Genomic DNA, 25294 nt, shown 5'->3' with positions numbered 1-25294 from the left:
TTGTGGGGCCCTCCCCGTGGGCCGGGCCCAGGCTTGCTCTGGGAGACAATGAGTCAGACGTGGCCCAGGGTAGGGAACTCAGGGTCCACCGGGAGACAAGGAGAGGACACATGACAAGTAATTTCAGGAGCCAGGATGAAAGTGCGCCCAGCAAGCTGCTGTGGGGGCACAGAGAACAGCAGAGAGCTCAGGGAAGGCTGCCTGGAGGAGGCAGCGCTGAGCTGGGTCTTAGGGGGCGAGTAGGATGTGGACGGCGGGTAAGGAAGGGTGGGAAGGGCTGTCCCAGCAGCAGGACCCTCATAAGCAGAGGGACAGAGACATGAAGCTATGCAGTGTGCAGCAGAATGACTAGAATCGTCCCACTAGAGTTCTGCAAGTCATCCGGTCACTTGCAGGGTGGTACCTGCAAGGTCAGGTATAGGAGGGCTGGGGGGCCAAGGGGCTGGGGAGCCCAGTCTTCTTCAGCTTGGACAGGGGGCCAAGGCACTGCAGTGTGGCAGGGTGACAGAGCTCTGGGCAGGGAGGGGAGCCCCGGGAGGGACTGAAGGCCACCAAGGACGAGACCTGGAGGAGCCCACTCACAGAGTCTGGGCGAGAGACTTCCCCTCAGCCCCGCAGGGCACAGACAGGAGCCGGCCACGCCAGCTCTGCCTCTTGCTGGTCTGGGTCAGGATCGCTTTCTTCTCTGTACTTCTGTGCATTGTGGACATCTCCTCTTTTCCTGTGACCAAGTCTTTTTCAGAAGTGTCCATCCTGCCTTGGGTTAGTGGGGTGGGTTGGTTAGGAAGAGCACAGGCTGGGGCTTGGCTGCCTGGTTCAAGTCCCAGCCCCACCCACCAAGTCTCCCAACCTCAGCTGCCTTGGTGGAGGTGATAATAGACCCACCTTTTGGGTTGCTATGCAGATTAAGTAAGTCCCCTTGTGTAAAGCACTTAGCATGTAGTAAGGGTAGTAAATCTGGCATGTGGTAAGTGTTCAGTAAATGCTAGCCATCATCATCATCTTCATCATCATTCTTGTTACCATGAAAAAGTCCTTTCTCCTCCTTGGTCAGGCTGGGGTGAGTGTCAGGGTGGCCGTGAGCCAGGCTTGGTGGTAGCAGCAGGTGGCCCGTGCTAAGGAGAGCTCAGGTGCTCAGGGCAGATGGAGGGTGAAGGCCGGAGGCAGAGTTTACCCAGCGAGCTTGGGGTGACAGAGCTGGGGCCTCCAGACACCATGTGCTGTCACATGGGACTGTCTGTCTTTCCTGTGTGTGGCCTAGGAGGCCAACTGAGCTGTCTCCCCAGCTGCTGCCCAGCCCACACTGGCCTGCCGCTTCTCCCCTGCCTCTGCCAAGGTGGGGCCGTGCTGGTACCAGGCCATCTCACCCATGAGCAGCAGCAGCCCTGTCACTGCCTGGCCTGTGCCAGAGACTAAAGCCCCCAACTCAGCCGCTAAGCCCCGACATCATCCCGGGGTCTCTTTTTCACCCACCACAATGAGGTCCCAAGCCCTGTCCGCTTTGCGTCACCTGGGCCCTCGCTCCTGTCCCACCCCACTGTCTCAGCCCGGACTGGTGCAGCCACCTCCTGGCCCTCTGCTTCCAGCTGCTCCCCATCACCGTCCTCCCCACCACCACCTCCACCCAGCCTCTTTGCAGATGGTGGGGTCCTTCCGCCATTCCTGGCAATTTGCAGGGGGGCTGCTGTTGGCCCCTGTGGCTCTTCCCAGCTGGGTGCCAGCAGGCTCCTAACCTGTTGACGGATCACGTGCACCCTGAGGACCCCGAGGCCCTCCCTGGTGAGGGAAACCAGCGTGAGGGCTGGAAGTGGCCCCATGGTTGCAGAGCATTGCCCCATAAAGAGAGGATATGACCAGCGGGGAAGAGAAGTGGGAGAATAAAACCCAAACAAAGGGCGGGAAATGCCATTCTGGGTGGGAATCCCCTGGGAAGAGGCTGTTGGACAAAGCCAACGTGGGAAGTGGAAAGCTGTTGGGCCTCCCCCAACTGGAGAACATCCGCCTTGGCCCGCAGGGCAGAACAGAAATGCAGATTCTCAGGCAGGTGTGGGGAGACAGTTCCCAGCTGACATTTGCCAACACTTTCCCCATTATTGTGAAAAGTTTTCAGTGATGCCCCTCAAGGGCCTTCGTGTGGCTCATTCCTACTCTTTCATCACCTTTGAATCTAGTTGCCCCTTGCCATAGCCCAGGCTGCTATAACAAAATACTGTTTACAGGGTAGCTGGAACAACAGAGGTTTAATTCTCACAGATCTAGAGGTGGGAGGTCCAAGGCAGCTTTGATTCCCTGGTGGGGGCTCTCCTCCTGGCTTGCGGATGGCCGCCTCCTTGCCATGTCCTCACAGGGCAGAGAGAGCTCGGGTCCCCCTTCCTCTCCTAATCCCATCATGAGTGCCTCACCCTCATGACCTCATCTCAGCATAATTCCCTCCCAAAGACCCCAATTTCAAATGCCATCAGTTGAGGGTTAGGGCTTTAATATGTGAATTTTGAGGGGACACAAACATTCAGTCCATAACACCCCTCCTCCGGAAAAATCTTCCTTGCGCCATCCCAATAACCTGGGCTGGGAGTCCCTGCTCTGCGCTGGGACCCCATGTACGGTGACTGCCTGACCAGCCATACGGACCGTGAAGCCCCTGGGGCAGGGACCTTGTCATGTTCGCCACTGTATCCCTGAATGAGCAAATGCCTGTGCAGGAAGGTGAGAGTCCCACCCCTACCTGCCCTGATTTCCTGTTCTAGATTCCTTTGGTCCCTTCCTCTCATCTCCTGTCTTTGTGGAAGGTTAAGAGGAGGAAGAAGAAGAGGAGGAGGAGGGGGAGGGGGAAGGTGCATTTGACTTGCCTTATGCCTTCACCTAAGACTCACCTTCCTCCGGGGAACCTGAGCCACCCAGGCAGGGTAGTGGCTTAGACAAGTGGTTCTCTGGGACCTTACTTTTGGAGGGAGAGGGAAGAAGGAGGATCAAACCCTTTTTTTTAAACCAGCCAACTGCACCCAAGGAAGAAAGCTCTGGGCTAAAGGCCAGGAGACCCAGCCCTGTCAATAAATCAGCCTCATCCTTTGAGCAGCCGTGTGCCAAGGACCATGCTAAGTGCATTACTTGCATTATCTCATTTAATCCTCTTAACCCTCTAAAGGAGGCATTATTATTATTAGTTATTATTATCATTAACCTCCCCATTTTACAGATGAGGTCGTTGAGGCACAGAGAAGTTAAAACACCTGCCAGGAAAGACTCACATCAGACCCACCTGATCCCAAACCGCCCTGCCTGCTCGGCCCTGGGCAGCAGCGTCGGGATGGGCTGCGCTTCCCCGCGGCTCTGCTCCCTGCAGATGCTCCCACATCCAGGCTGGCTAGTGTCCAGGAGGTGACAGCAGCAGGATTTGGCACGTGCCCCCCCCCCTCCTGCTGGGCTAACGGTGAGGTCTCAGGAGGAGGGGTGGTCTGGCACCGTCAGAGGCCCTGGCGGGGCTGGGCGGGAGAAGTGGCCCACGCTGCGCCCCCAGGAGGAGTGCGTCTCAGGTGTTTGTCAAGAAAGTGCAGGTTTCTGTAAAAGCATGTTATTTAGTGACACGAAGGTAACTGCCAGAAGAGACAGCCCGAACCGCTCAGGAGGTTGCTTCTGGGGAGCGGGTTTGGGCATCAGTGAGCCATTATTTACCGTGAGTCTTCCAGTGGTATTGGTATTTTTAAACAAAACTTTACTTTTTAAAAGGTGAGCATGTCAAAGCAAATGCTCCTTCTCCACTTATAAACGAATGTATTTCTTCCTTTTCCACCCCCTCCACTACTTCTACTTCTGCCCCGTGTTTGTTTTTTTTTTTTCCAGGAGGAAAAAATGCTGCGCATCCTGGTGCGGCACAAGGTCCGGAGCGGAGTCTCGGGCGTCGTGGGCATGGAGGTGGACGGGCTGCCCTTCCACGGCACCCACGCGGAGATGATCCAGAAGCTGGTGGACGTCACCACACTGCGCGGGTGACCGTCCGTGTTCACGCATGCGGAGTCCCCCCACCCCCGTGGCCAAGCCTGCGTCTAGCGGGGAGTCCCCTGAGGGCCCCCTGCTTCTTCCCGCAGGAGTCTTGCGAACAAACACTGGCCGTGGGTGAGCAGTGAACTCCCCAGTGGCCTGGAAAACCGCGTGCCCCTTCCTGGGAGGGGACGGCGCAGATGATGTGGACCAAGGACATTTCTCTGGGGCTGTTTTGCTCCTGTTCCCCAGGTGCTAGAGGCGTTGATTCAATCCTCCTTCGCCCTGGCGGCTTCAGGCCACGCACGTGGTCTGCTCTGAGGATCTCTCAACAGTCGCTCGTGGGACACCAGTGAGCAGTTAACTGCCAGGCAGAGCACAGGACTCAGCGTTACCAAGGCCTTGAAGAACCCCCAGACTACGGCAGCCACCCGCCCACCCCCCACCCCCGGTTATCCACAGTTTCAGTTACCCACGGTCAGCTGCAGTCTGAAAATATTAAATGGAAAATTACAGAAGTAAACAACTCCTAAGTTTTAAATTGCCTGCTGTTCTGAGCATTGTGACGAAATCTCGCCCCGTACTGCTTGGTCCTGCCTGGGACATGAATCATCCCTTTGTCCAGGGCGCCCACGCCGTCCGAGCTCCCCGCCCATGAGTCACTTAGCAGCTGCCCAAGTGGTCAGATGGATTGTCCTGGTGTCGCAGTGCGTATGTCCAACTCACTCTTACTGGACTTAACGGCGGCCTCAAAGTGCAAGAGCAGTGACGCAGGCAGTTCAGGTGCGCCCGAGACAAGACGGAAAGCGCTTCCTTCAGGGGAAAGTTATTGACTTGAGGAGAGAGAAAAAATCCTATGCCAAGGTTGCTAAGACCTATGGTGAGAATGGATCTTCTGTGAAATCATGAAGAAGGAAAACACTTTCATGCCAGTTTTGCCGTTGCCCTCAAATTGCAAGAGTTATGGCCACAATGTGTTTGCAAAGATGGGAAAGGCATCTTTTGTGGGGAAAGACACGGACAGAAACATGTTCCAACTGACAGCAAGCAGGTCTGACACTGTCCAAGGTTTCAGGCACCTGCTGGGGGTCTTGGAAGATATCCCCTGCAGGTGAGGGGGACCACTGTAATTAAGAAATGGTAAAATGGGCCAGGCGTGGTGGCTCCTAGCACTCTGGGAGGCCGAGGCGGGAGGATGGCTCAAGGTGAGGAGTTCAAAACCAGCCTGAGCAAGAGCGAGACCGCATCTCTACTAAAAATTGGCCAACTAAAAATATATAGAAAAAAAATTAGCCGGGCATGGTGGCACATGCCTGTAGTCCCAGCTACTCAGGAGGCTGAGGCAGGAGGATCGCTGGAGCCCCCCAGGAGTTTGAGGTTGCTGTGAGCTGGGATGACACCACAGCGGCACTCTAGCCTGAGCAACAGAGTCAGACTCTGTCTCCAAAAAAAAAAAAAAAAAAGGCCGGGCGGTGGCACATGCCTGTAGTCCCAGCTACTCGGGAGGCTGAGGCAGGAGGATCGCTTGAGCCCAGGAGTTTGAGGTCGCTGTGAGCTAGGCTGACGCCACGGCACTCACTCTAGCCTGGGCAACAAAGCGAGACTCTGTCTCAAAAAAAAAAAAAAAAGAAAAGAAAAGAAATGCTAAAAAGAACAAATGTGGAATGTATATTTATGAAGTTTGGGGGTTTTATGGGAGGTTTGCTCACTACCACCACCAAAATATTTATACCTTTGAAGTGTTTTCTTTTTCAGGCAGCATTTTGTTTACTAAGGCAAAAGATCCCCTGAAAAACCTTAAATTCGTTGCCATCGCTTCCCCTCCCCCCCCACTGACACTTCTTCTACCTCCTCCCTCTGCTCCCCCCGCACTCGGGCTGGACACTTGGCCCCCTGCGCAGGAGGCAGCCACGCCAAGGGTGGGTCACAGAGCCCTCCCCAGTGACCCCAGCCAGCCTGCCCTTATCTCCTGTGCAACCTTCCTCTGTACACTGCCCGGCAAAATTAGAAACCGAGTCACTGCCCATTGTCCCCGTACAATGTCTTGTGCTGGCACACTGCTGAGTGACTCACCCAGGCAGGGACGGTGTGTCTCCCCAGCTAGGGCGCCAAGTGCTTGTCGGCCTGCCTGTTTCCCTTCATTTCCTTAAACATGTCTAGTTTGCCTCTATGCGGGGCGACAGTCGTGAAGAACGGAACACGTGGTGTAGAAACGAGTTTGGTCTGCAGGGGCCGAGCTTGTGCGGGTGTGCTGGCACTCGTGGTCCGGAGAACTCGATCCTCCATCTGCGGCTTCTCAGGGCCCAGGGAAGCCACCTCAGCTCTGAGCCTCGCCGGCCGGGTCTCCTACAATTGCCGTTTTTGTCCCTCATTTGTGACTGCAGAGTTCCGTGCAGCGGAGGCCTCTGATTACGGTGTACACGAACATTTTTGAGATCTTTGTGGTGAGAAGAGAGAAAAAACTCATGGTGGCAAAGCTGCCAGCATTCTTCTGACTCATATTTTGGGGGAAGACACTAATGGGCCTTTGGTTTTTCAAGAGTAACAGCATGATTCCACTCCGGCATGGAGAAGTCTGAGGCATAACCGTGTAGTAGGTTATCTTCACCGTGGGCGGGAATGTACGGGGAGATGACTGAGTTGTTTGGGAAGGAGGTTTACAACCCGGCTGAGCCCAGAGGAGGCTGAGAATAGGGGTCCTAGACTTGGTGGAGCATCCAAAGGCCCCCTGTAGGGAGAGGCAAGCCTGTGGCCCTGTAGCAGGGACCACGGTGCAAAGGAGGGTCAGGAGAAGGCCCCTCAGCAGGGTCCAGCCCAAGGACATCCTGGAGCTGTGATTCCCAGGATGCAGTTTTGATGTTCATCCATTCTGCAGTACAACTCCAGCTCAGATGCTTAGTAAAGTTTTGCTCAGCTGTGCCCTTTTGTCCTAGCCTTGCCTGTGCTTTGGGGAAAGGTCTATACCCATGTCTAGGGCGGCATGGAGGGCATGGCTGCAGCCTGGAGAGTCTGGTTACATGGGGACATGAGGTGACCTACAGGGAGTGGTGGCGTGGGCCAGGGTGAGAGACAGGCCTGGTGCTGAGCAGAATGGATCTGTGCGGCACAGGCGCGCCCCTGGGCATGGCCAGGAACACTGTGGGGAGGCGATCCCGGTTAGTAGCATACAGGCTGCTCTGTGGATAACCAAGGCAAGCTGGGGACCTTGGGCACAGGGAGGTGGCAGAGGCCATAGAGACCCTGCAAGAAGCAGGACTCAAAGGCAAGTGAGCCAGCTAAGGGGAACAGGGCTCCATAGCCCCCCCGGAGGTCCTCCGGCCAAGTGCTGCCACACACCCAGCTGGGAAAGGCATTCCTCTGGGATCGCTATTTGCCTCTCATTGAATGGGCCCTGCAAGCACTAGCCCAGCTTCACCCAGCCTGCTGCACTCTGCCCACCACACATGGCTTCCACTGGCTCCACAGGGAATTCTCACTCTCAGGCCAACAAACCACTGCTCTCTAGGTGGGTTGGAGAGGATGTGGCTCGCCAGCAACTCACACAAACTCCACATATGTGAGCGATGTGATTGATGCGCTTTGCCAGAAGCAAAGAAGCAGAGAGGAAAATGTTCCCCTTCTGTTCGGAGCAGGTCAGACGGACTTAGTCTCACTTCAGATCTGGGCATCACATTTGAAGAAGTGGATTTTATTCATATGAAGGAACAGGAAGGTAAGAGCTTAAAACCTGGTTTGTGGGGGTGGCTCAAAGAGCTGTCTGTCACAGGCTGGCCAGATGCTCACCAACTCTGCCTCCTCTTCCTGCACACATACAAAAACTACCTTTCCAGGCCTCCCTTGCAGCTAGGTTGGGGCCATGCACCTGGGATCTGGCCAATGGAGCGTGAGTAGCAGGGATATCAACCACTTCCAGACTTGGCAAAACCCCCCTGTGAGATTCTCTTTGTACTGCCTCCCTTCCCTGTGCGGATGAAAAGGGAAGACCCCAAGATGAAAGATCCTCTAGATGGAAGGATCCTGAATCACTTCCACTGCTTGGGAAAATGGTTTCAAGAAAGCAGCCTCTCATGGACTTTGCGTGAACAATGGGTAAACTTTTAAGGCACTTGTGATTTGGGGGGTTTATTTGTTGTTTCGGCATACTCTAGCCTTGCCTAGTATGAGCTTGGAAGGTTCAATGTTGAGAAATAGGATATGAAAGTTATCTTCAAATACCAGTTCCTCAAGGCCATGTGGCTCCTGTGGGTAAAGTGGTTCCACTTTGTCTCCCTGGGGGTTAATATTTTCTGCCCAGCCCTGAAATGACTTATCTTGGGTATTGAGTTAGCTGTCATTGGTGGTGTTTGTAGAAAGACTGTACTATTGTTTTTGAGGGATGTAGATAAATATCTACATGGAGAGGGAGCTGGATAGTATGACCTGTCTGGTACACCCAAGCCCTGATATCTAATGTCTAACCTAAGGATGTTCTTCTGATAGTTGCTGAATTAAAGCAAATGGGATTACGATTTCATCATTTCCACCATTGTGACTCCAGGACTTAGTCCCTTTTCTGCTCTTATAACAGAATGCTATGGACTGGGTAATATATAAAGAGCAGAAGCTTATTTAGCTCACAGTTCTGGAGACTGGGAAGTCCAAGAGCATGGCACCAGCTTCTGGCAAGTGTCATCCTGTGGCAGGAAGCAGAAAGGCAAGCAAGCTTATAAGACAGAGAAGAAGGGGCTGAGCTCTCACAATGACGGACCCTCTTCCATACCATTAATCTACTCATGAAGGCAGAGACCTCATGACTTAATCGCCTCTTAAAGGTTCCATCTCTCAATAGTGTTACAATGGCAATTAAATTTCGACATGAGTTTTGGAGGGGACAATCAAATCACAGCACCATCAAAGACCCCTGTCTTGCCAGTTGAATTTCAAGAATGGAGGCTGCAGGGTCACCCGCTGCAAGAAGCAGGTTTTTCAGAAAAGCACTGGGCTCGGAGGTCAGAGTGTGGCTCTCTTTTGGTGGTACTAGCCAGGGGAAAAGAGCAGATGGGGATGTATTTCATGTTGAAATTTTCTCCCACTCTTATCTGGCCAACCCCAAAACCAGTATGTGTAAACAGGAAGATAAGCCCTCCTCTTACTAAGCAACACTGGTGAAGAAGAAAGGAATTTTAATGGCTTCTGCCACCTTCAGTCCAAACCAGATGGACTTTTTCTTCCACTCATCCTCTCTGGAGAGAAGAGTCTTAATCCGCAATAATGTCCTTACTTAGTGTGTTTGGAAGAAGGATCTACTCTTCCGGAACACTCCAGGCCTCCAGGAGCCTGAGCTAAAGAGAGATTAAGTGACCAGCACCAAATTTACATTTGAATATGATGAGTTAATCCCTAGCAGTAAACAGGGAGTCTGCCACGGTGGAGAAGATGCTCCAGCCTGAAGAGACCGGCCAACACATGTGGGCCTCTCAAAACAAAACCCACCCACCAAGGACAGCCCCCAAGGGACGAGTGCAGCAGGCCCTTCTGCTTTGGGAATCTTCTAGTTTAGTTAGGAGGGGAAGGTCTGACTGAGCCCTCCTTTATTGTGGGGAACAAGCACCCAGCAGGTACCAGGGGTCCTGTGGCCGAGGACAGAGGGAGTGACAGTCTCCAAACCACAGGACTGGGCTCTGTCCTCAAAAGGGAGGTGGCCAAGTGAAGTCCCAGAGTGGACCCGAAACACCGTACAGACACTTCCTGAATCTCAGGAGGAGTTGAGCAGAAGACCCTCCTTCACTGGGGGACTCCGTCCTCCTTGGCCACTGCTGAGTGATCCAGTGCAAATCCCCCGATTGCTCTGCTCGGGTTTTCTCTGAGAAGGTCCATCCCTGGACCTTCCTTACTCCTCCGGGTGTCTCGAGGGCCCTCTAGACCCCCCGGTGTTGGAAGACTGTGGAGCACTCCCGCTGCGGCTGGTTACTTTGCTTTATTTGCAGACTGAAGTTTGCTACATAAACCCATGGCACAGTCGGCACACACAGACTTGACATAAAAGAGAGGACAATACAAAAACACAGTTCTTGATAGTAAATGGCGCTGGCCTCAGCTCATCCCAGTCCATGCCGTGGAAACGCCGGTGTCTACAGTCAGAACAGAGGGGATGCGGTACAATGAGGTGGCATGGAGGGTTCAACCAATGCCACTGACCCAGTAAGATCCTGGGCTGGGGCTGAGTGGGCTCTTCCTGGCTGTGTGGCCATTTCTGCCACCTTCAAATCTAGTCACTTTCTCCTCCAGGAAGGGGAAGAGAACCTCCCCAGGGCACGGGAGGCCCTCCACAAGGATCTGGGCAGAGGCTGCCCAGTCAAAGTCAAGTGTAGCCCTGGGACCACAGTGACCATGCCTCCCTGGGGCACATCCAGTCTGGGCTGCCTGCCTCTGGGCACCCCTGATGGACGGGTTAAGAGACACCGGGTAAAGGATCAACCTCTTGGAGATTGGGAAGAAGAAGGGGAGGGAGATTGAGAAAGGGGTTCTTCCTAGCCCCCTCTGGCAGATTCCAGAAATGTTCCAACATGCCAACTTCTACTCCCTGCCACTCTCCAGAGACCTTCGAAGGGATGGCACTCAGGGGCACGAAGCTTTGTGCAAAACTGAACAGGAGAAATCCGTGTGTGTGCGCGCGCACGCGTGTGTGCACGTGTCGGGGAGTGGGAGGGACACCTCAACGTGGTCAGGCACAACGTTGCGGGAGAGATGAGCCCCAGGGCAGAACAAAGCCTTGGGGGCCAGCCTTTCAGGACAGAACAAAAGATGGCGGTCAGGACTCTGGGCTACGCATGGCGCAAACACCCAATGTCACTCTCCTGGTGGGTCAGGTGGGACATCGGCAGCGGAGCAGAGACAGAGAACAGAGGCCACCTCTTCTCCTTGTCACGGAGCTATTTAAACCAGAGCAGACTTTACCCCGGGCCTTTGGCAGAGAGCTGCCAGAGCGTGCGCCTGTCATATTTGCTCTGTTGTAGCCGAGCACTCGGGGAGAACACGTGCTCCTCTCCGAGACTGCTAGACACGCCACCGTGGGTGTGGAAGGGGACAAGGCGGAGGGGGTGGGGTACTGCGGTCACAGGGTCCTAGCCCCAGGGTCTTGGCACACAGCTGTCATGGAGACTGTGGCATTTTAACCATGAACACACACACTCTGCCACCCCCGCCCACCCCAGGCTTCCAGATCTGGCCCTTCGGGGAAACAGAAATCTGATTAGGAGGAGTCTGTGTCGGCCACTTGCTCAAAGACACGCTGGCTTCAGGCCCCTGTCCTGACACTTGAGCTTCTGTGCAGACTTTTTAAGGACCACAGACATCTCCCCAGGGAGCCCTGGGGATTGTTTTCCATCAGCCTTCAGGCTGGGGATCTGCTCAGCCTCCTGTGAAACCGTGAAATGGCTGGAGCTAGAGACCTCCTCTGCCTGTCACACCCTCACTGTCCTCACTCCCACTCCCAGCGACCCAGACACCCCCCACCTCCCTTCTCCCCAACCAATCCCCCCTTCCCACCCTGCGTGGGGCTGGGCTCCAGGGTTCATGATGACAGTACAGCTTCATGTGTCATATCATCATGTAACGGTGGTTGGTGCACTTGGACAGGTATCATCTGTGATGATGATGGCCCTGGAAGGCCCTGGCAGGTGGACACCCAGCTGCCCACCTCACCTCCCGATCCTCCACCCCATGACCCTCCACTCCACAGCCCCTCACCAGCTGCTCTTTGAAAACCTCCTGGAAGCCACAGCTCACTCTTCCTCCCCCAGGAGCCCCAGCCTGGCCACATCCAGCCGGCAAGAGGACACGGGTGAGCCCGTAGGGTTTACTCCCCTCCACAGACCAGGGCCATCGTTCCCTCCCGCGAAAAGAGGCACCTGCGCTTGGCAAAGCGGGGGGCAGCTGGCCAGCAAGCTCAGGGCCCCGGACCAGCGGCTGCAGGCTCAGGCCTCCCTGGCCCCAGCGTGGGGGACCCAGGCTAGGCTGAGCCCCCCATGGGGGACCCCCCGCCCGCAGGCGAGCTGGCGTGGAGCTTAGTTAACAGCTCGGGCTCCTCGCCCTGGGCCCCGCTCTTCCCCGAGGCCTCGGGCGTGCCCAGCGGGTAGGCCTCCCGTGGCCGGCCGGTCCTGGAGCAGGTGAGGAAGGCCAGGCAGGCCCCTCGGAGGCGCGCCAGGTCCCTGTGCGTGGTCTCGCTGACGAAGCAGTACAGCACGGGGTCGGCCACGCAGTTGAAGCTGGTGAGCAGCAGCGAGAAGTGGTAGGCGTTGAAGACGCCCTTGGCGAAGTCGCAGCTGGCCTCCCAGAGGCTGCGCACCAGCAGCAGCACGTGGTAGGGCAGGAAGCAGGCCAGGAAGATGACCACGGTGCTGAGCACGAGCCGCTGGATCTGGTCCTTGCGGCTCTTCTGGGTGCCGTGGCTGCGGCGCACGGCCCTCAGGATGCCCTGGTAGGAGGCCAGCAGCAGGCAGATGGGGAAGAGGAAGCCCACCAGGAAGCGGTAGTAGTTCATGCCACGCTGCCATGGCTCTATGGGGTAGTGCTCGAAGCAGACGCGGTGCCGGTTCCCGTCCTCGATGACCTCCTTGTGCATGAGGAAGTAGACGCTGGTCAGCAGCTCCTTGGTCCAGATGACGGCGCTGACCCCCACGGCCGCCTTCAGGGTCCGGAACTGGTGGAAGCGGAAGGGGTGAGCCACGGCCAGGTAGCGGTCGATGGAGATGCAGCAGAGGAAGCCCACGCTGATGTAGATGTTCTCGTAGAGGAGGATGCCGCACACCTGGCAGGACAGGTCCCCGTGCGACCAGTTGTCGTGCTGCAGCACGTACTGCAGCCAGAAGGGGAGCGAGCAGATGTAGAAGAGGTCGGCCACCGTCAGGTTGCACAGGTACACGCCCAGCTCGTTGCGGGCCTTGATCTGCAGGTAGCCAAAGTAGAGGGACAGGCAGTTGGCCGGGAAGCCCACCACCAGCACGGTGACGTAGACCACCGGGGCCAGCGTCTGGTGGATGGTGTGGTCGATGGTGCAGCTCAGCGAGGAGTTGTCTGCAGTGCTGTTCCCCATCTTTGGGCCTAAAGGGGCCTCTGCTCTCATGGGCTGCGGGGCTGGGCCGGTCCCTCCGCCGCCATCCCGTCTGTGGAAGGTGCTTCGAGCGCTACCAAGGGCTGCGCATTACTGGCGGGGGAGGGGCCCTGAAAGCCAAAGGCAGGAGCCTTAGAACAGCAGCGCCACCCACATGGCACCCACCGTGTGCCACCCACATAGCACCCACAGTGTGCCACCCACATAGCACCCACAGTGTGCCACCCACATAGCACCCACAGTGTGCCACCCACATAGCACCCACCATGTGCCAGGCAAATCCTTACTCATGTAATTTAGAAGGAGAGGTGGCAGCCAACCAACTCCAGCTCAACTAGAATATCTGACCGGTCACTATAGCAGGACCTGGAACGTGACTTGCGTCTCCCCGTCCCCCTTCCCTGGCTGTCCTTATTCACTCTGTCCCTTACTTATTTTCCTGGTCCCTCGGTACTGCAGGTAAGGCCAGGGGTTCTCAGGAGCATGAACCCGTCCTGAGCCCATCCTGAGCCCGGCTCCCCAAGGAAGGCCGGGGCAAAGATTGATTCCACAAGCGACAGTGACAGTGACCAACTGCCCTTGTCCCCAGCATTAAGTGTCACCCACATTCATTCCACTGGAATGGATGAATTAGTCCCTTAACCCTGAGGCCACGGCCTCTCCAGGCAGCTCGAGAGGAGGCCCAACCTCGCCCACACCCTCCTGCGCTCCGGCCAGAAACACAGCCCAGCTTCCCGCAGGCACCGCCGGGCTCCGGGTGCCCCTCAGCGAGCCCCACCTCTCCTCTCCTGCACGGAGCGGGGGAGGCTGTGGACCAGGGCCCAGGTGAGTCTGTGTGAGTCCCCTACCTTGTCTGAGCCTCAGTTTCTTCACTTATAAAATGGAAATAAAAACAGCCCTGCCCTCAGAGGTCAGTATCGGGGCCACGGGGACTGACGGGCGTGAAAGTGCATGGGGGAGGGGGTACAAGGCGGTGACCCTGCCCAAATTATCGAGAGACATTCCTACTGCTGAGAACTTAACAAAGAAGATGCCGGATACACACACAAGTTACACAAGAGAGAATGAAATGATTTATCATAAATCTAGTTTACAAATTAGTATATCAAAACTGAAAAGCCTGAGCTGCTGTATGCATTTAACTCCTCTCTCTCAGATGAAAAACCTCCCTGTATCGAAATCAGTATTTTTCAACCCTTTTGGAGCCTTTTTAGACATTTTTTCCCCCTAACCACTCCCTCCCCAACCCTGATGAAATTTTAATATCACAGATCTACTGCTTGATCTATCACAGATCTCTGTACTGTGGTCCTTTGGAGGGTGACAAATCACTGTAATATCTAAAAAGTCTCTCGCCTCACCCCAGCCAAGAACAAATTTTCACCCCTGTTGGGAGTGCACGGCCTGGTGTGGTTGCAAATTCTGAGCAAGTGGGTCCAAACGGGGCCGTTTGTTAGTCTCGGCAGAGCCGCCCTGCCCTGTGCACTCTCTGGACCAGAGTCTAGCTGGGACTCAGGGACCCAGAAGGGAAACCTCTCAGAGTCCTTCACGGAGGCCTCATTAGACCACTAGCCACGGCCCCTCCCCCCACAGCCTTCCCGGTGCCGCCAGAGCCAGGTAAGCAGGCACAGCGGGCTGGGAAGGGGCTTGGAGACATCCGCCCAGCAGTTCCGGTCCTGGGGTTCATGGTGGATAAATTTGAGGAATTTCTCTGAAATCACACACTCAATCTTGTAAATATATGTGTCTGTGCACTTGTCCTGGGAAAAGGGACCGTAGCTTTCCTGAGTGTCTCTGAAATGGGCAAGAGATGGGTGCGGTGCAAAGCCACACTCCTCTCACCTGGACTCCAGCTTCCTGTAGCTCCCTCCCAAGCACCCCCCGCAGGGACACCCGCACACCAAGCTCTGCCCCGGGTTCTCCACCCCCAGCTCTCCTCTCTGCCTCAGCTCTGTCCCCCACCCGTCCCCACCCCCAGCTCTCCTCTCTGCCTCAGCTCTGTCCCCCACCCGTCCCCACCCCCAGCTCTCCTCTCTATCTCAGCTCTGTCCCCCACCCGTCCCCACCCCCAGCTCTCCGACAGGGCCCTCATCACAGGGCAGAGAAAGCCAACTTTCTACAGTGCCAGCCAGGCCCTTCTCTTCCTTATCACACCTAGAGTAAAATCCAAACTCCTGGTCCCGCCTGCGCGGCCCAAGGTGATCTGGCTCCAGCTCCCCTGCCCTGCCCTGCCCTGCCTGCCGCCACCACGAGCGGCCATGCTGGCCAGCTCTCCCTGCCTCAGTCACCCAACCTCGGTCCTGCCTTAGGCCTCTGCGTCAGCTGCCGCCTCTTTCTGAAGTTCTTCTCTCTGCCCTCCGCCCCACCCCAACACAGCATCGCTTCTTTCTCTGCCAGATCTCAGCTGACGTGCCGCCTCCTCGGGAGGCCTTCCCTGCCCACCCCGCCTAAGGCAGCCCCCTCCCTGGTCCCCATCCCATCGTCTTATGTGACCGTGCTGCACAGCTCCTATCGCCATCTGATATTTGTCCTGTTTGTTTCTTTGTCTGCTCTCGGACAGTGGGGGTCTGTCTCCACTATAGCGTAAATCCCACCGGGGCACAGGCCTTGTCCACCTGCTCGCGCTGTCTCCCCAGCAGCTTGAACAAGGCCTGAAACACGACAGGCCCTCAGTTCATGCTTTTGTGAATGAAGAGGGAATGGCCCTTCTCATTTTTCAAGGTGAGGACATTGAGGTTGCAAAGGGGAAATGACTTGCCCAAAGCCAGGTTAAGGAGGGACGCGCAGCATTAGAAACCAGGTCTCCTGCTGCACACCCCAGCTCCCTGCCACCTGCAGTCCCCGCCTGAGACTCACCTCCCAGTCGTAGCGTCCCAGGAGGTCGCACCTCCCCTGTCCTCTCCAGGGCGCTGGCCTAGAATCTCAGGGATGCTTCTTACTGCTTTTATAGTGGTAAAATATAAGCAACATAAAATTTACCTTTTTAACCATCTGTAAGTGAACAGTTCAGTGGCATTAAGTACATTCACACTGCTGCAACCATCACCACCATCCATCTCCAGAACTCCTTTCATCTTGCAAAATTAAAACTCTGTACCGGTTAAATAATAACTCCCCACTTCCTAGCAACCACCATTCTATTGCACTTTCCGTCTTTATGAATCTGACCACTCTAGGTACTTGATATGAATGGAATCGTACAGCATGTGCCCTTTTGTGCCTGGCTTATTTCATTTAGTATATTGCCTTCAAGATTCCTCCACGTTGTAGCATGTGTCAGAATTTCTTGCCTTTTTAAGGCTGAATAATATTCTATTACATGCACACGCTACAGTGTATGTATCCCTTAGTCAGGGGACATTTGGGTTGTTTCCGCCTTTTGGTTATTGTGAATAACGCTGCAGTGAACATGGAAGTGCAAAGATCTGTTCAAGTTCCCACTTTCAATTCTTTTGGGTAAAACCCAGAATTGGAATTGCTAGATCATATGGTAATTCTATTTTTAATTTTTTGAGGAACCACCATGCCGTTTTCCATGGTGGCTGCGCCATCTCACATTTCCAGCAGTGCACTGCACAGGGAGCTCTCAGTTTTGTCTGTTTGTTGACGGCGAGAGGAAGGGGAGTGGACACAGCTGAGGCCCGTGACTCCAAACTCCACGCACAGCCCAGCGCGCCAGACTTCGGCCACTCGCCCTCCTCTTGCCGGCTCTCCCGTCCCTGAATGCCAGGCGCACACAGGTGGGGCCAAATGCTTCACCAGCTTACACATGAGGAGGTCCCCAACTGTCCCCTCCCCAGGACAGTTCCCGTTTCTGAATTTACTTCAGTTTTTCTGCAATCCACATAAAATCCACTCGCACAAAAGCCCCAGGCCCCACCAAAACAGGGTAAATGAAGCCACCGTGAAAACGCAACCCATCAGGTCTCGGACTTTCATGGCGAGTCACCGGGTCACCGGGCCTGAAGTCTGCTGCTTACCGGTGGTGGGTGTACGAGTTGGGGGGTGGGGGTGGGGAGGCCGCGGTTTGGAGCTTCCTCTTCCCTAGGCCGGCAGTAACCGAATTCTGGCAAACGAGGTCGGAAATATTCACGCTTGCAGAGCAAAGAAGAAATATTCACCACGTTTAAAGCACCGCATACATCCATTTTGCAGCAAAAAGAGGGTTTTGGTATTCTAGAACGTGGGTACATCAGAATGCCCCGGAGGATTTGAGACGGATTGCTGACCCCACCTCCAGACCTCATCGGACCTGAGGCGGGGCTTGAGAATTTACATTCAAACAAGCTGCTGGCCCCTGGGCCAGGCTCTGAGCTGCGAGGTGCTAGGGGGGTCTAGAAGATCCAGGGTTCAGCTCCCTAGCACGCGTCCTGCACAAACTTCCAAGGCAGGGGCAGAGGTGGCTGCAAGGGGAACTTCAGACCCAGCAGACACTTGTGGGCAGAACCAGAACACAGCCTTTGGGTGAGCTTCAGACTGATTCTGGCTCTCAAGAGACAGTGGCTGAGGCTCACGCCTGTAATCCTAGCACTCTGGAAAGCCAAGGCGGGAGGATCACTTGAGCTCAGGAGTTCCAGAACAGCCTGAGCAAGAGCAAGACTCCATCTCTACAAAAAACAGAAAAATTAGCCGGGCATGGTGGCATGTGCCTGTAGTCCCAGCTACTCGGGAGGCTGAGGCAGGAGGATCATTTGAGCTCAGGAGTTTGAGGTTGCTGTGAGCTGGGCTGACGCCACGGCACTCTAGCTGGGGCGACAGAGCAAGACTCTGTCTAAAAAAAAATAAAGAAAGGGTCTCTCTCCCACGCGAATGGAAAGTTGGGTGCTGCTTTTACTGCGTGTGCACTCGCAGTGGGATGGCATCTCCTACACTCCGATGACTCCCGGATGTCCCCCAGGCTGCAGGCTGACATACGACCCTGCCCCCACCTCACGGGGCATGCTCAGTGAGGCCCACGCCGGGTGGTCATTTTCTTTGCTCTTCTACTCTCGGAAGGTGTGGCCGCCTGCCCGACCACTCACAGGGGTGGCGGGCCTCCTGGCCCCTCCCTTGGCTTCGTCCCCAGCTGTCGTTAATTACCAAGATCTACGATTTTCAGCTGCTGAGTATTTCCCACGTCCACCTCCTCTTCAGCCTCTCGCCATGCTCTAGACGGGCCTGGTGATGACTTTCTCCCCAGGGTCAGCATGACAGCCTCCCACCGGGCTTCCTGTCCCCACCTGGCCGCCCTCCGAGCCACCTTCTAAACACGAGTCTCACAAGTCACACCTGCGGCAAATGCCTCCCTGGCCCTCCCGTCACCCAGCCATCTTCCCGCCCGTCTGTCCGTCCATCCACCCAAGGAGTCATTCGTGCAACAAATACTGAGTGGAGTGTCCACCACGTGGGGGGCACTAGGCACTGGCCCTTAGTGTCCAGTGGCTTTTAGTCTCACGGGGGAGGGGAGAAGGTAAGTGAAACCGGTTCATAGGGAGATCGCAGGATTCTACGAGAGTTCACAGGAGGGGGCCTAACACAGTCAGGAAAGGCCTTCCTGAGCAGAGACGGTGACGCCAAGATCAGGACTGGGTGCTGCCCGGCAGAGGGGGGGTTTCTGCCTGAGGAGACTGTGTGCGGCTGGCCAGGTGCAGGAGCGAGAGAGCGGGCGTCTTTGGGGAGCGGCCAGTAGCCTGGCACGACTGGATCCAGGTACGAGGTGGGCGTGGCCAGGGAGGAGACGCAAGACCCTGTAGAAACTGACAGGAGGGAGGTGAGGAACAGCTAAGGACAAATCTGAGATGTTCCTTGGTGCCTGCCCCTTAAAGGCTCTCCAAACGTATTTGTTAGACAGATGGATAGAGGGGTAGAGTGGGGTGGGTGGGTGGATGGGTGAGAGGTAGGTGGGCGAGTGAAGGGTGGACAGAAGGATGAATGGGGGTGGGCAGGTGAGCAGGTGAGTGGGTGAGTGGCTAGGTAGGAAGATGGGTGGGAGGTTTTGGGACTGGGTGCTGGGATGATGGGGCTGTCACTAATAGAAACAGGAAGTGAAGAAGAAGGATCACCGTGGCCTCCTCTCTGCTCAGCTGGTCCTGCTGGTCCAAGCCTTACTGTGGCCAGCCCTGCCCTCTGCCACTCCCTAAGGACAGGCACCCCAGGTGGAAACTGCGCCTTGACAGGAGTGTCCCTTCCGTACCTGGTCTCCACAGGAAACTTGCTCCTCAAAAATCAAAGAACACAGTGGATGCAAAAGTGTTCTGCACATGGAAAAATGAGCATGGGTGGAAGAATCAAGCGGCATCTGTCAAAAGCCCTCCATGTGCCAGGCAGTTTCTGTATGCTCACTCTCTAAGCACCACTCTCCTCAGCCCCCATTTCACAGATGGAAAAACTGAGGCTCAGAGAGATGAACCAACATGCTCAGGACTCCACAGCTGGCATGTAGACGGGGCCACACTTTCCTCCATGCCACACTCTGTTTATCACGGTCGTCCCTGAGCAACCACCCTCAGTCCCCGAGCTCGGCCAAGCTCCACTCCTCACAGATGCCACTGCAAGGGTCACCAGGCTTGGCCCTGGGCTAGTCCCCTGCACCTGGAGGAGGCTCTCCCAGGCCACGTCTTTAACACCCATTGAAGAAAACTCACCCCAATGCACCCAGTCCGTGACTTCTCAGGGTGCAGGGGGTTAGAGAAAAGAATTAAGAAATTCTTAATTAGGAATTAAGAAACTGAGAAAAACTACACACAGAGTGACTCAATACCTAAAAGCAAATCTTTAGACAAATACTAATCAGTGTGGAGGCCTCCTAGGACTTTGACAATCAAGAGACATTCCGCCCCTGCAGGAAGGAAAGGCCTCTTTGACGTAAGCTAGGAGTCTCTTGCACGTTCTAAGCCAGAAGGCGGAGGTGCCTCGGTGCTAGATTTCAGCCGGCACATAAACAATAATCTAATTCGTCACCCTGCTCTTCCGTGTGGCGCACACCACGGCACGCACACAGACAGTTACTCACGGCGCCGGGGCTGCTCCTGGGAGCCCCAAGCCCACAGAGCCGGGGAGTGTCCTGTGGGCCCAGCTTCCCTTCCCTCTAGCTGGCCAGACCTCTCCCCGCTTTAGCCCGGGCTATTTCACTTCTCGAAAGTACTTTTTTATTTCCCTCTGAGCAGGGGTAGAAATCGGACTGCATTTTTCCTTAGTCCCTGTCTTCCCCCCAAATAACAGCCTCACTCCAGCAAGACAGCGCAGACAACAGAATCTCATCTCCTACACCCCTGCAACTGTTTCAAAGTTCAGTCCCACCTGGGCTCATGCAGCCCCTGCGCGTCAGGTGGGGCTGGCATTGCTAAGCCATTTCACAGAGCCCAAAGCCCAGAGAGGCTAAGCCAGTTGCTCAAGCTCCCACAGTAAGTTTGGGACAGGGTGGTATCAGAATCTAGAACCCAGACGTCCAGGCACCAACGTTCTGCCTTTGAGCTTTTTGGGCCATAGCAAGGAACACGCTTTACATTGCAACCCTGCACACAAAGACAAGCACACAAAGACAAGCACACGCACGCATCCGTATAAAGAAACAAACTTCCCGAAAGCAATACTTACCCTAGTACTTGCCATGCGCCCCGATATTTTCTGTTCTACTTCATTTTTTTAAATGCAGGTCGCGAACTACTAAATTGATTTTCTGACCCACTAATGGGTCATAAATAACCAGCAGTTTGGAAATAGCTGGAGGGAGCCCCACCTGCGCTGCTCTCCCGAGCCCCAGCAAGGCCGCCTGGTCTCTGCAGCCAGGTGCAGGCAGCTCCGGGAATCGGGCTGCAGGGAGTGCTCCCAGGGGGGAGTCTGGCACAGTCCTCCGTGACTCTGCCCGCCCCAGCTGGGCTCTGCCCGCAAACCTCAAGCAGCCGGCTTCCTGCAGCCGGGCGCCCAGCTCTCCTCCAGCGATCTCCCGCAGACCCAGCCTCCCAGCTCCATCTAGAAAATCCCCAGCTGGAAGCTGCCCATTCCTGTGCTGAGGCAGAATCATGTGAACTCCAATCTGGTGTCAGGCTGGGCGGTTGCCGAGGAACCGCTCGCCAGCCAGAGGCGGCGGGGGAGCTGCTCCCTCCACGCATCCTCCCTGCTTCCCACACCCCCAGTCTGTGGGCAGCCCTGCGGGGGAGGGGGTGGAGATGGTAGAGCCGGGAATGAGGGGCAGAGGCCCCCCGGGACTGGGGGGATGCGGGAGGAGAGGGTGTGCTGATGCTCTCAGTCCAACCACCTTTGTGCACCTGCAGGGTAACAGGAGAGGCAAATGTTGAACCCCTGCCCAGGGGGTGCTCACCTGAGCCCCTCGGGCCTCTGCCCAGTAACTAGATTACACTGTGGTCACAGCTGCAGTGTGGACACCAGCAAGAACAACAGGAAAGCAGGCAAGGACAGATGGAAGCTGCCAACATCTGTGTCAGTGGGTCTCAGTCCTGGCCACGTGCATGAGAAAATACCCGGGGAGTGTATCAACACCACCAATGCCAGGCCCTGCCCCAGGCTGATTAAATCCTGCTTTCTGGAGGTGAGGTGCCAGCATCAATGTTTTTCAAAGCTCCCAGGCCGATTCCAAAGTGCAGCAAGCGTGGGAAACCACCACGTGGTGAAGGCAGGTGGGACCCTGCCCTGCAGGCCAGCAGAGCCAGGGCAGTGGGGTGGAGCCCGTGGGCAGGAAGAAGGTAAGCGTCAGTGTTTCAAACCGCATGGCCCAGAGCAGGGACCAAGCACACGGCGTCAGTGTTTCAAACCGCATGGCCCAGAGCAGGGACCAAGCACACGGTCTGGCCTCACCGGTTTTCCGGCTCTCAGCAGCACCTACTGAACTCCCCCCCTCGTACACTCCCAGCACAGGAGGCAGAAAGGACCCCTGGAGGTTTCCCAGCCTAGACTCCCCAAATGCAGGCCCAGAGGAGCGAAGGCTCTTGACCAGGGCCTGCCAGCTAAATGGTGACAGAGCCGTGACTGAAACCCGCTGCCAACTTCAGCTGCCATGCGATTTTGGCTTGACTACCTCCCTCCCTCCCTCCCTCCCTCCCTCCTTGTAGTCTCCTCCAAGATAGAACATGGTGCCGGAGCCAGGAAGCCAACAGACACCACGCGTGGGGCTCGCTGGGGCTGCGAGTTCTCCCTGCTCCACTGGGTGACCTGCGGGGCCCGTCTTCTCCATAGAGTCCCCTGCCTGGGAACTATGTTGGTAGGGTCCAAGAAAAGTCCACTTCTCTGGGGTCCGAACCCTCCAAGCAAATGCTACCACATAAACAGGCCTTTTAAAAACTGTCTCCTATGTCAGTTGCTTCTTGTAGGCCTTAGGTTACAGGCAAAAGGCTGCACTTGCTATGGTGCAATAGTTTGCATTTGGTCGCAGATGCTATTTCTAAGGTGTAGAGTGTGGCTGGCTTTCCCTGATGTCATATGGAAGGACTGGAGGGTGAGAACAGGGTCAACTTAATGATGACTGCCTGGCTATCCCCCAGGCCACACCCCACCAGAGAGAGCACCTCTGGCCCTCTCTCCGGGATGGCCCAGCCCAGCACAAGCAGGCCGTCTATACCACCACGGTCTACACCTGCAGGAACCACTGATGACACTGTGTCCCTCCCTCCCCCCAGCACCTTGTGGGACCAGCCAGCTGCCCCAGGCTGCCCAGCCCCTCTGCCGGCAGCATGCCCCACTCCTCACCTGGAATAGGGCCCCTCTCCTTCCCTGCTGGACCCTTGGGATGCAGAGTAAGCTTCCTTGGGTTTTACTCACGTTGGCTAAGCCCCCGCGCTCTGTGAAGTGCCCACCCGGGAAGGGGGAAAAGAGCCCATGCTGTGTTTTACCCCGGTGCTGGGATTTTGTCTTTAGCCCAAAGAGGAAGGGAGGACTAGAAGTGGTAGTGACAGCAAGCAGAGGCCCCATAACCTCCACCCACCTCGGAAACTTCTCCAAGTAAACCTACAACTAAGGAAAGGTAGTTTTATAACAGAAACATAGCCTCAGGAACAGCCCCTGGCCCCCTCCTCCCATCCCGGCTTCTGCCCTTCAGCCCAAAGTGGCAGAATCTTGGGAGCGGCCACCACCAGAGGACGAGAGTGCCTGAGCCCCGTGGGGCGCCCCCAGCCCCCGCGCTCGTCCTGTCCTGGAAAGACACACTGGCAAAACTGGGCCACGCCTGCCTGCATTTCCCGCCCCTCCTCCCTCCACCTCCCTCTCCCCAGTGGTGGCAGCTGTGAAGCACCATGGACCCCACTGGGATGGCAGCCCCGGAAGGTTGGACTGAGCCCTGGACATCCTTATTGTGCCCCCAACATATGCATCTGCTCCAGGCATCTGGGCGGGTGCACTTTTCTGAGCTTCTTTGGAGGCTGCTTTGAGGACAAGAGGCCCCAAGACCACCCCTGGCCTCCCAGAGACCCAGGCAGCCTGGGGGCCAGCACAGAGAGGACCCCAGGGTCTTCTCTTGGCTGGTGGCCCCATGCAAGGCCACCAGCACATGGCGGCAACCCCAAGGTCATTTAGGGGACAGTGTGGAATAGAGGTTGAGAGCAGAGGCTCTGGGCCAGGCCATGGAGGTCAAGTCCCCATGCTGCCCCTTTCTGGCTATGTGACCTTGAGAATCACATACCCTGCTGCCCAGTGGACTCCTGTGAGACTCAAAGGAGGTGGGGCCCAGCCAGTGCCTGGCACTTAGTAGGTCCTTGCAGAGTTAGTACAGATGCAATGGTGGTGGTGGTGATGACGATGGTGACGATGACCATGGTAGCATCAAATCCTCAGGCTAGAAAGTCCTGCCCACCACCTGATCCACCTTAGAGAGGGTGGAGGATGGGCAGGCCACCTTGGTGGGACATCTGTCACGGAGCACCACCTCATTTCCCATAAGGGAACTGGAGGTTACTCAAATTACTCTACTGATTTGAGGCTAGTCAGGGTGGAGGCCTTAGAGGCTCCGCAAGGGCTTTGACAAATACAAGAGGTGCCTGTCATCAGCCATCCGCAGTTGGACCGCAGGGACCTTTACTGACGTGTCTAGAAGGGGAGCACACGCTGACGTCCAAGGAGCCGATGCAAGGTCACCTGGGCACCTGGGGGTGCTGCACTGTTGCAGGTTCAAAAGGGGCCAGGCCTGAATTAAGGATGGCTCTGCAGGAAGCTTCAACAACCAAGAGAAGGGACAGCAGAGAACCTAGCAAACTGTTTGGCACCAAGGCCCTCGTGCGTTTAGAGAAGAGCCTGGAGCAACTGAGTTGGCAGAGCCGTCATCACCACTGCCTGAGCACGTCCTCTGAACCAGGTGCTGTGCTGAGTCCCTTCCAAATACTTTCTGGTTTTGTTTTTTTAATGTCTGTCCGGGGACAGGGTCTGGAGTGCAGCGGGTATTCACAGGCGCCAGGTTCGTGCAGTACAGTCCTGAGCTCCTGGGCTCCGGCAGTCCTCCTGGCTCAGCCTCGCAAGTAGTTGGGACTACAGGTACGTGCCGTCACCTAAGAACTTTGTTTCAACCCGCGCATCAAGCCCACGCGGCAGGGGTTATCCCTGTTTTATAAATGAGGCGAATGATATCCAAAGGCTACCGGCCACTTGCCCAGGTCACACGGCTGGCAAACAGCAGGGCTCTGATTTGAACCTAGGGCAGTCTGACTCCAGAGATGGGGCTCTTGACCACTGTGTTAGTGTCCTATTGCTGCTGTGACAAATTGCCACAAATGTAGTGGCTGGAAAAAATCTCACAGTTCTGAAGGTCCAAGTCTGACTTGGGTCTTGCAGGGCTAACATTGAACTGCCGGCAAGGCTGCTTTCCCGCTGGGTGGCCTGGGGGAAATCTGTTTCCTTGCCTTTTCCAGCTTCTGGAGGCTTCCAGCGTTCCTCGCCTATAGGCACCCTTCCGTTTTCAAAGCCAGCAGTGGTGGATTGAGTCCTTCTCACGTGACATGGCTCTGGCCTCTGCCCCGTCATCGCGTCACCTCTCACTCTGACCCTCCTGCCTCCCTCCTCCACTTTGCAGGACCTGGTGATAATGTTGGACAGTCTCCTTAAAGTCAGCTGATCGGCAACCTCGATGCCACCTGCTACCCTAACCCCTCTTTGCCACAGAAGGCGACACAGTCACAGGTCCTGGGGGTTGGGAATTAGGCATCTTTGGGGGGATTATGCTGCCAGCCACGCCCACCCTGTTCTACTGAGACCCTGTACCGCAGCACTTGCCAAGCATCAAGAGCGTGCGCTCTCGCTAAAGCGCAG

At 55.9% G+C, this 25294-nt stretch overlaps 2 protein-coding genes across 5 annotated transcripts in view; one reads left to right on the top strand and one right to left on the bottom strand.

Annotated features, from left to right (window-relative positions):
- The window catches only part of DGLUCY (D-glutamate cyclase), a 76098-nt gene extending 67889 nt beyond the window's left edge, over nt 1-8209 (top strand). For all 3 annotated transcript variants that reach the window (XM_076003774.1, XM_012773944.3, XM_076003773.1), the window contains one exon: nt 3841-8209. In XM_076003774.1, coding sequence (XP_075859889.1) covers nt 3841-3990 — 150 coding nt within the window. In that variant the 3' untranslated portion in view covers nt 3991-8209. The remainder of the gene's footprint in view (nt 1-3840) is intronic.
- Nucleotides 8210-9920: 1711 nt separating this feature from the next.
- On the bottom strand, nt 9921-21927 carry GPR68 (G protein-coupled receptor 68). 2 transcript variants are annotated; one of them, XM_012773935.3, is made up of 3 exons: nt 20645-21927; nt 15926-16010; nt 9921-13179 (listed from the first exon to the last, which is right to left on the bottom strand). In XM_012773935.3, exon 3 carries the CDS (start codon nt 13079-13081, stop codon nt 11969-11971), a length of 1113 nt encoding a protein of 370 aa, XP_012629389.1. In that variant the 5' UTR covers nt 13082-13179; nt 15926-16010; nt 20645-21927; the 3' UTR covers nt 9921-11968. The 2 variants fall into 2 exon arrangements, with proteins under 2 accessions (XP_012629389.1, XP_012629391.1); XM_012773937.3 differs by lacking the exon at nt 15926-16010.
- Between the last annotated feature and the right edge of the window lie 3367 nt (nt 21928-25294).

The sequence above is a fragment of the Microcebus murinus genome, chromosome 6, assembly GCF_040939455.1.
Source record: "Microcebus murinus isolate Inina chromosome 6, M.murinus_Inina_mat1.0, whole genome shotgun sequence".
Lineage (NCBI taxonomy): Eukaryota > Metazoa > Chordata > Mammalia > Primates > Cheirogaleidae > Microcebus > Microcebus murinus.
The sequence above is the reverse complement of the archived record's forward strand: the minus strand, read 5'-3'. Positions and strand labels throughout refer to the sequence as shown.

What these genes read in the sequence shown, in the direction of transcription:
- GPR68 (XM_012773935.3), bottom strand. Translation starts at nt 13,081, where the DNA reads ATGAGAGCAGAGGCCCCTTTAGGCCCAAAGATGGGGAACAGCACTGCA.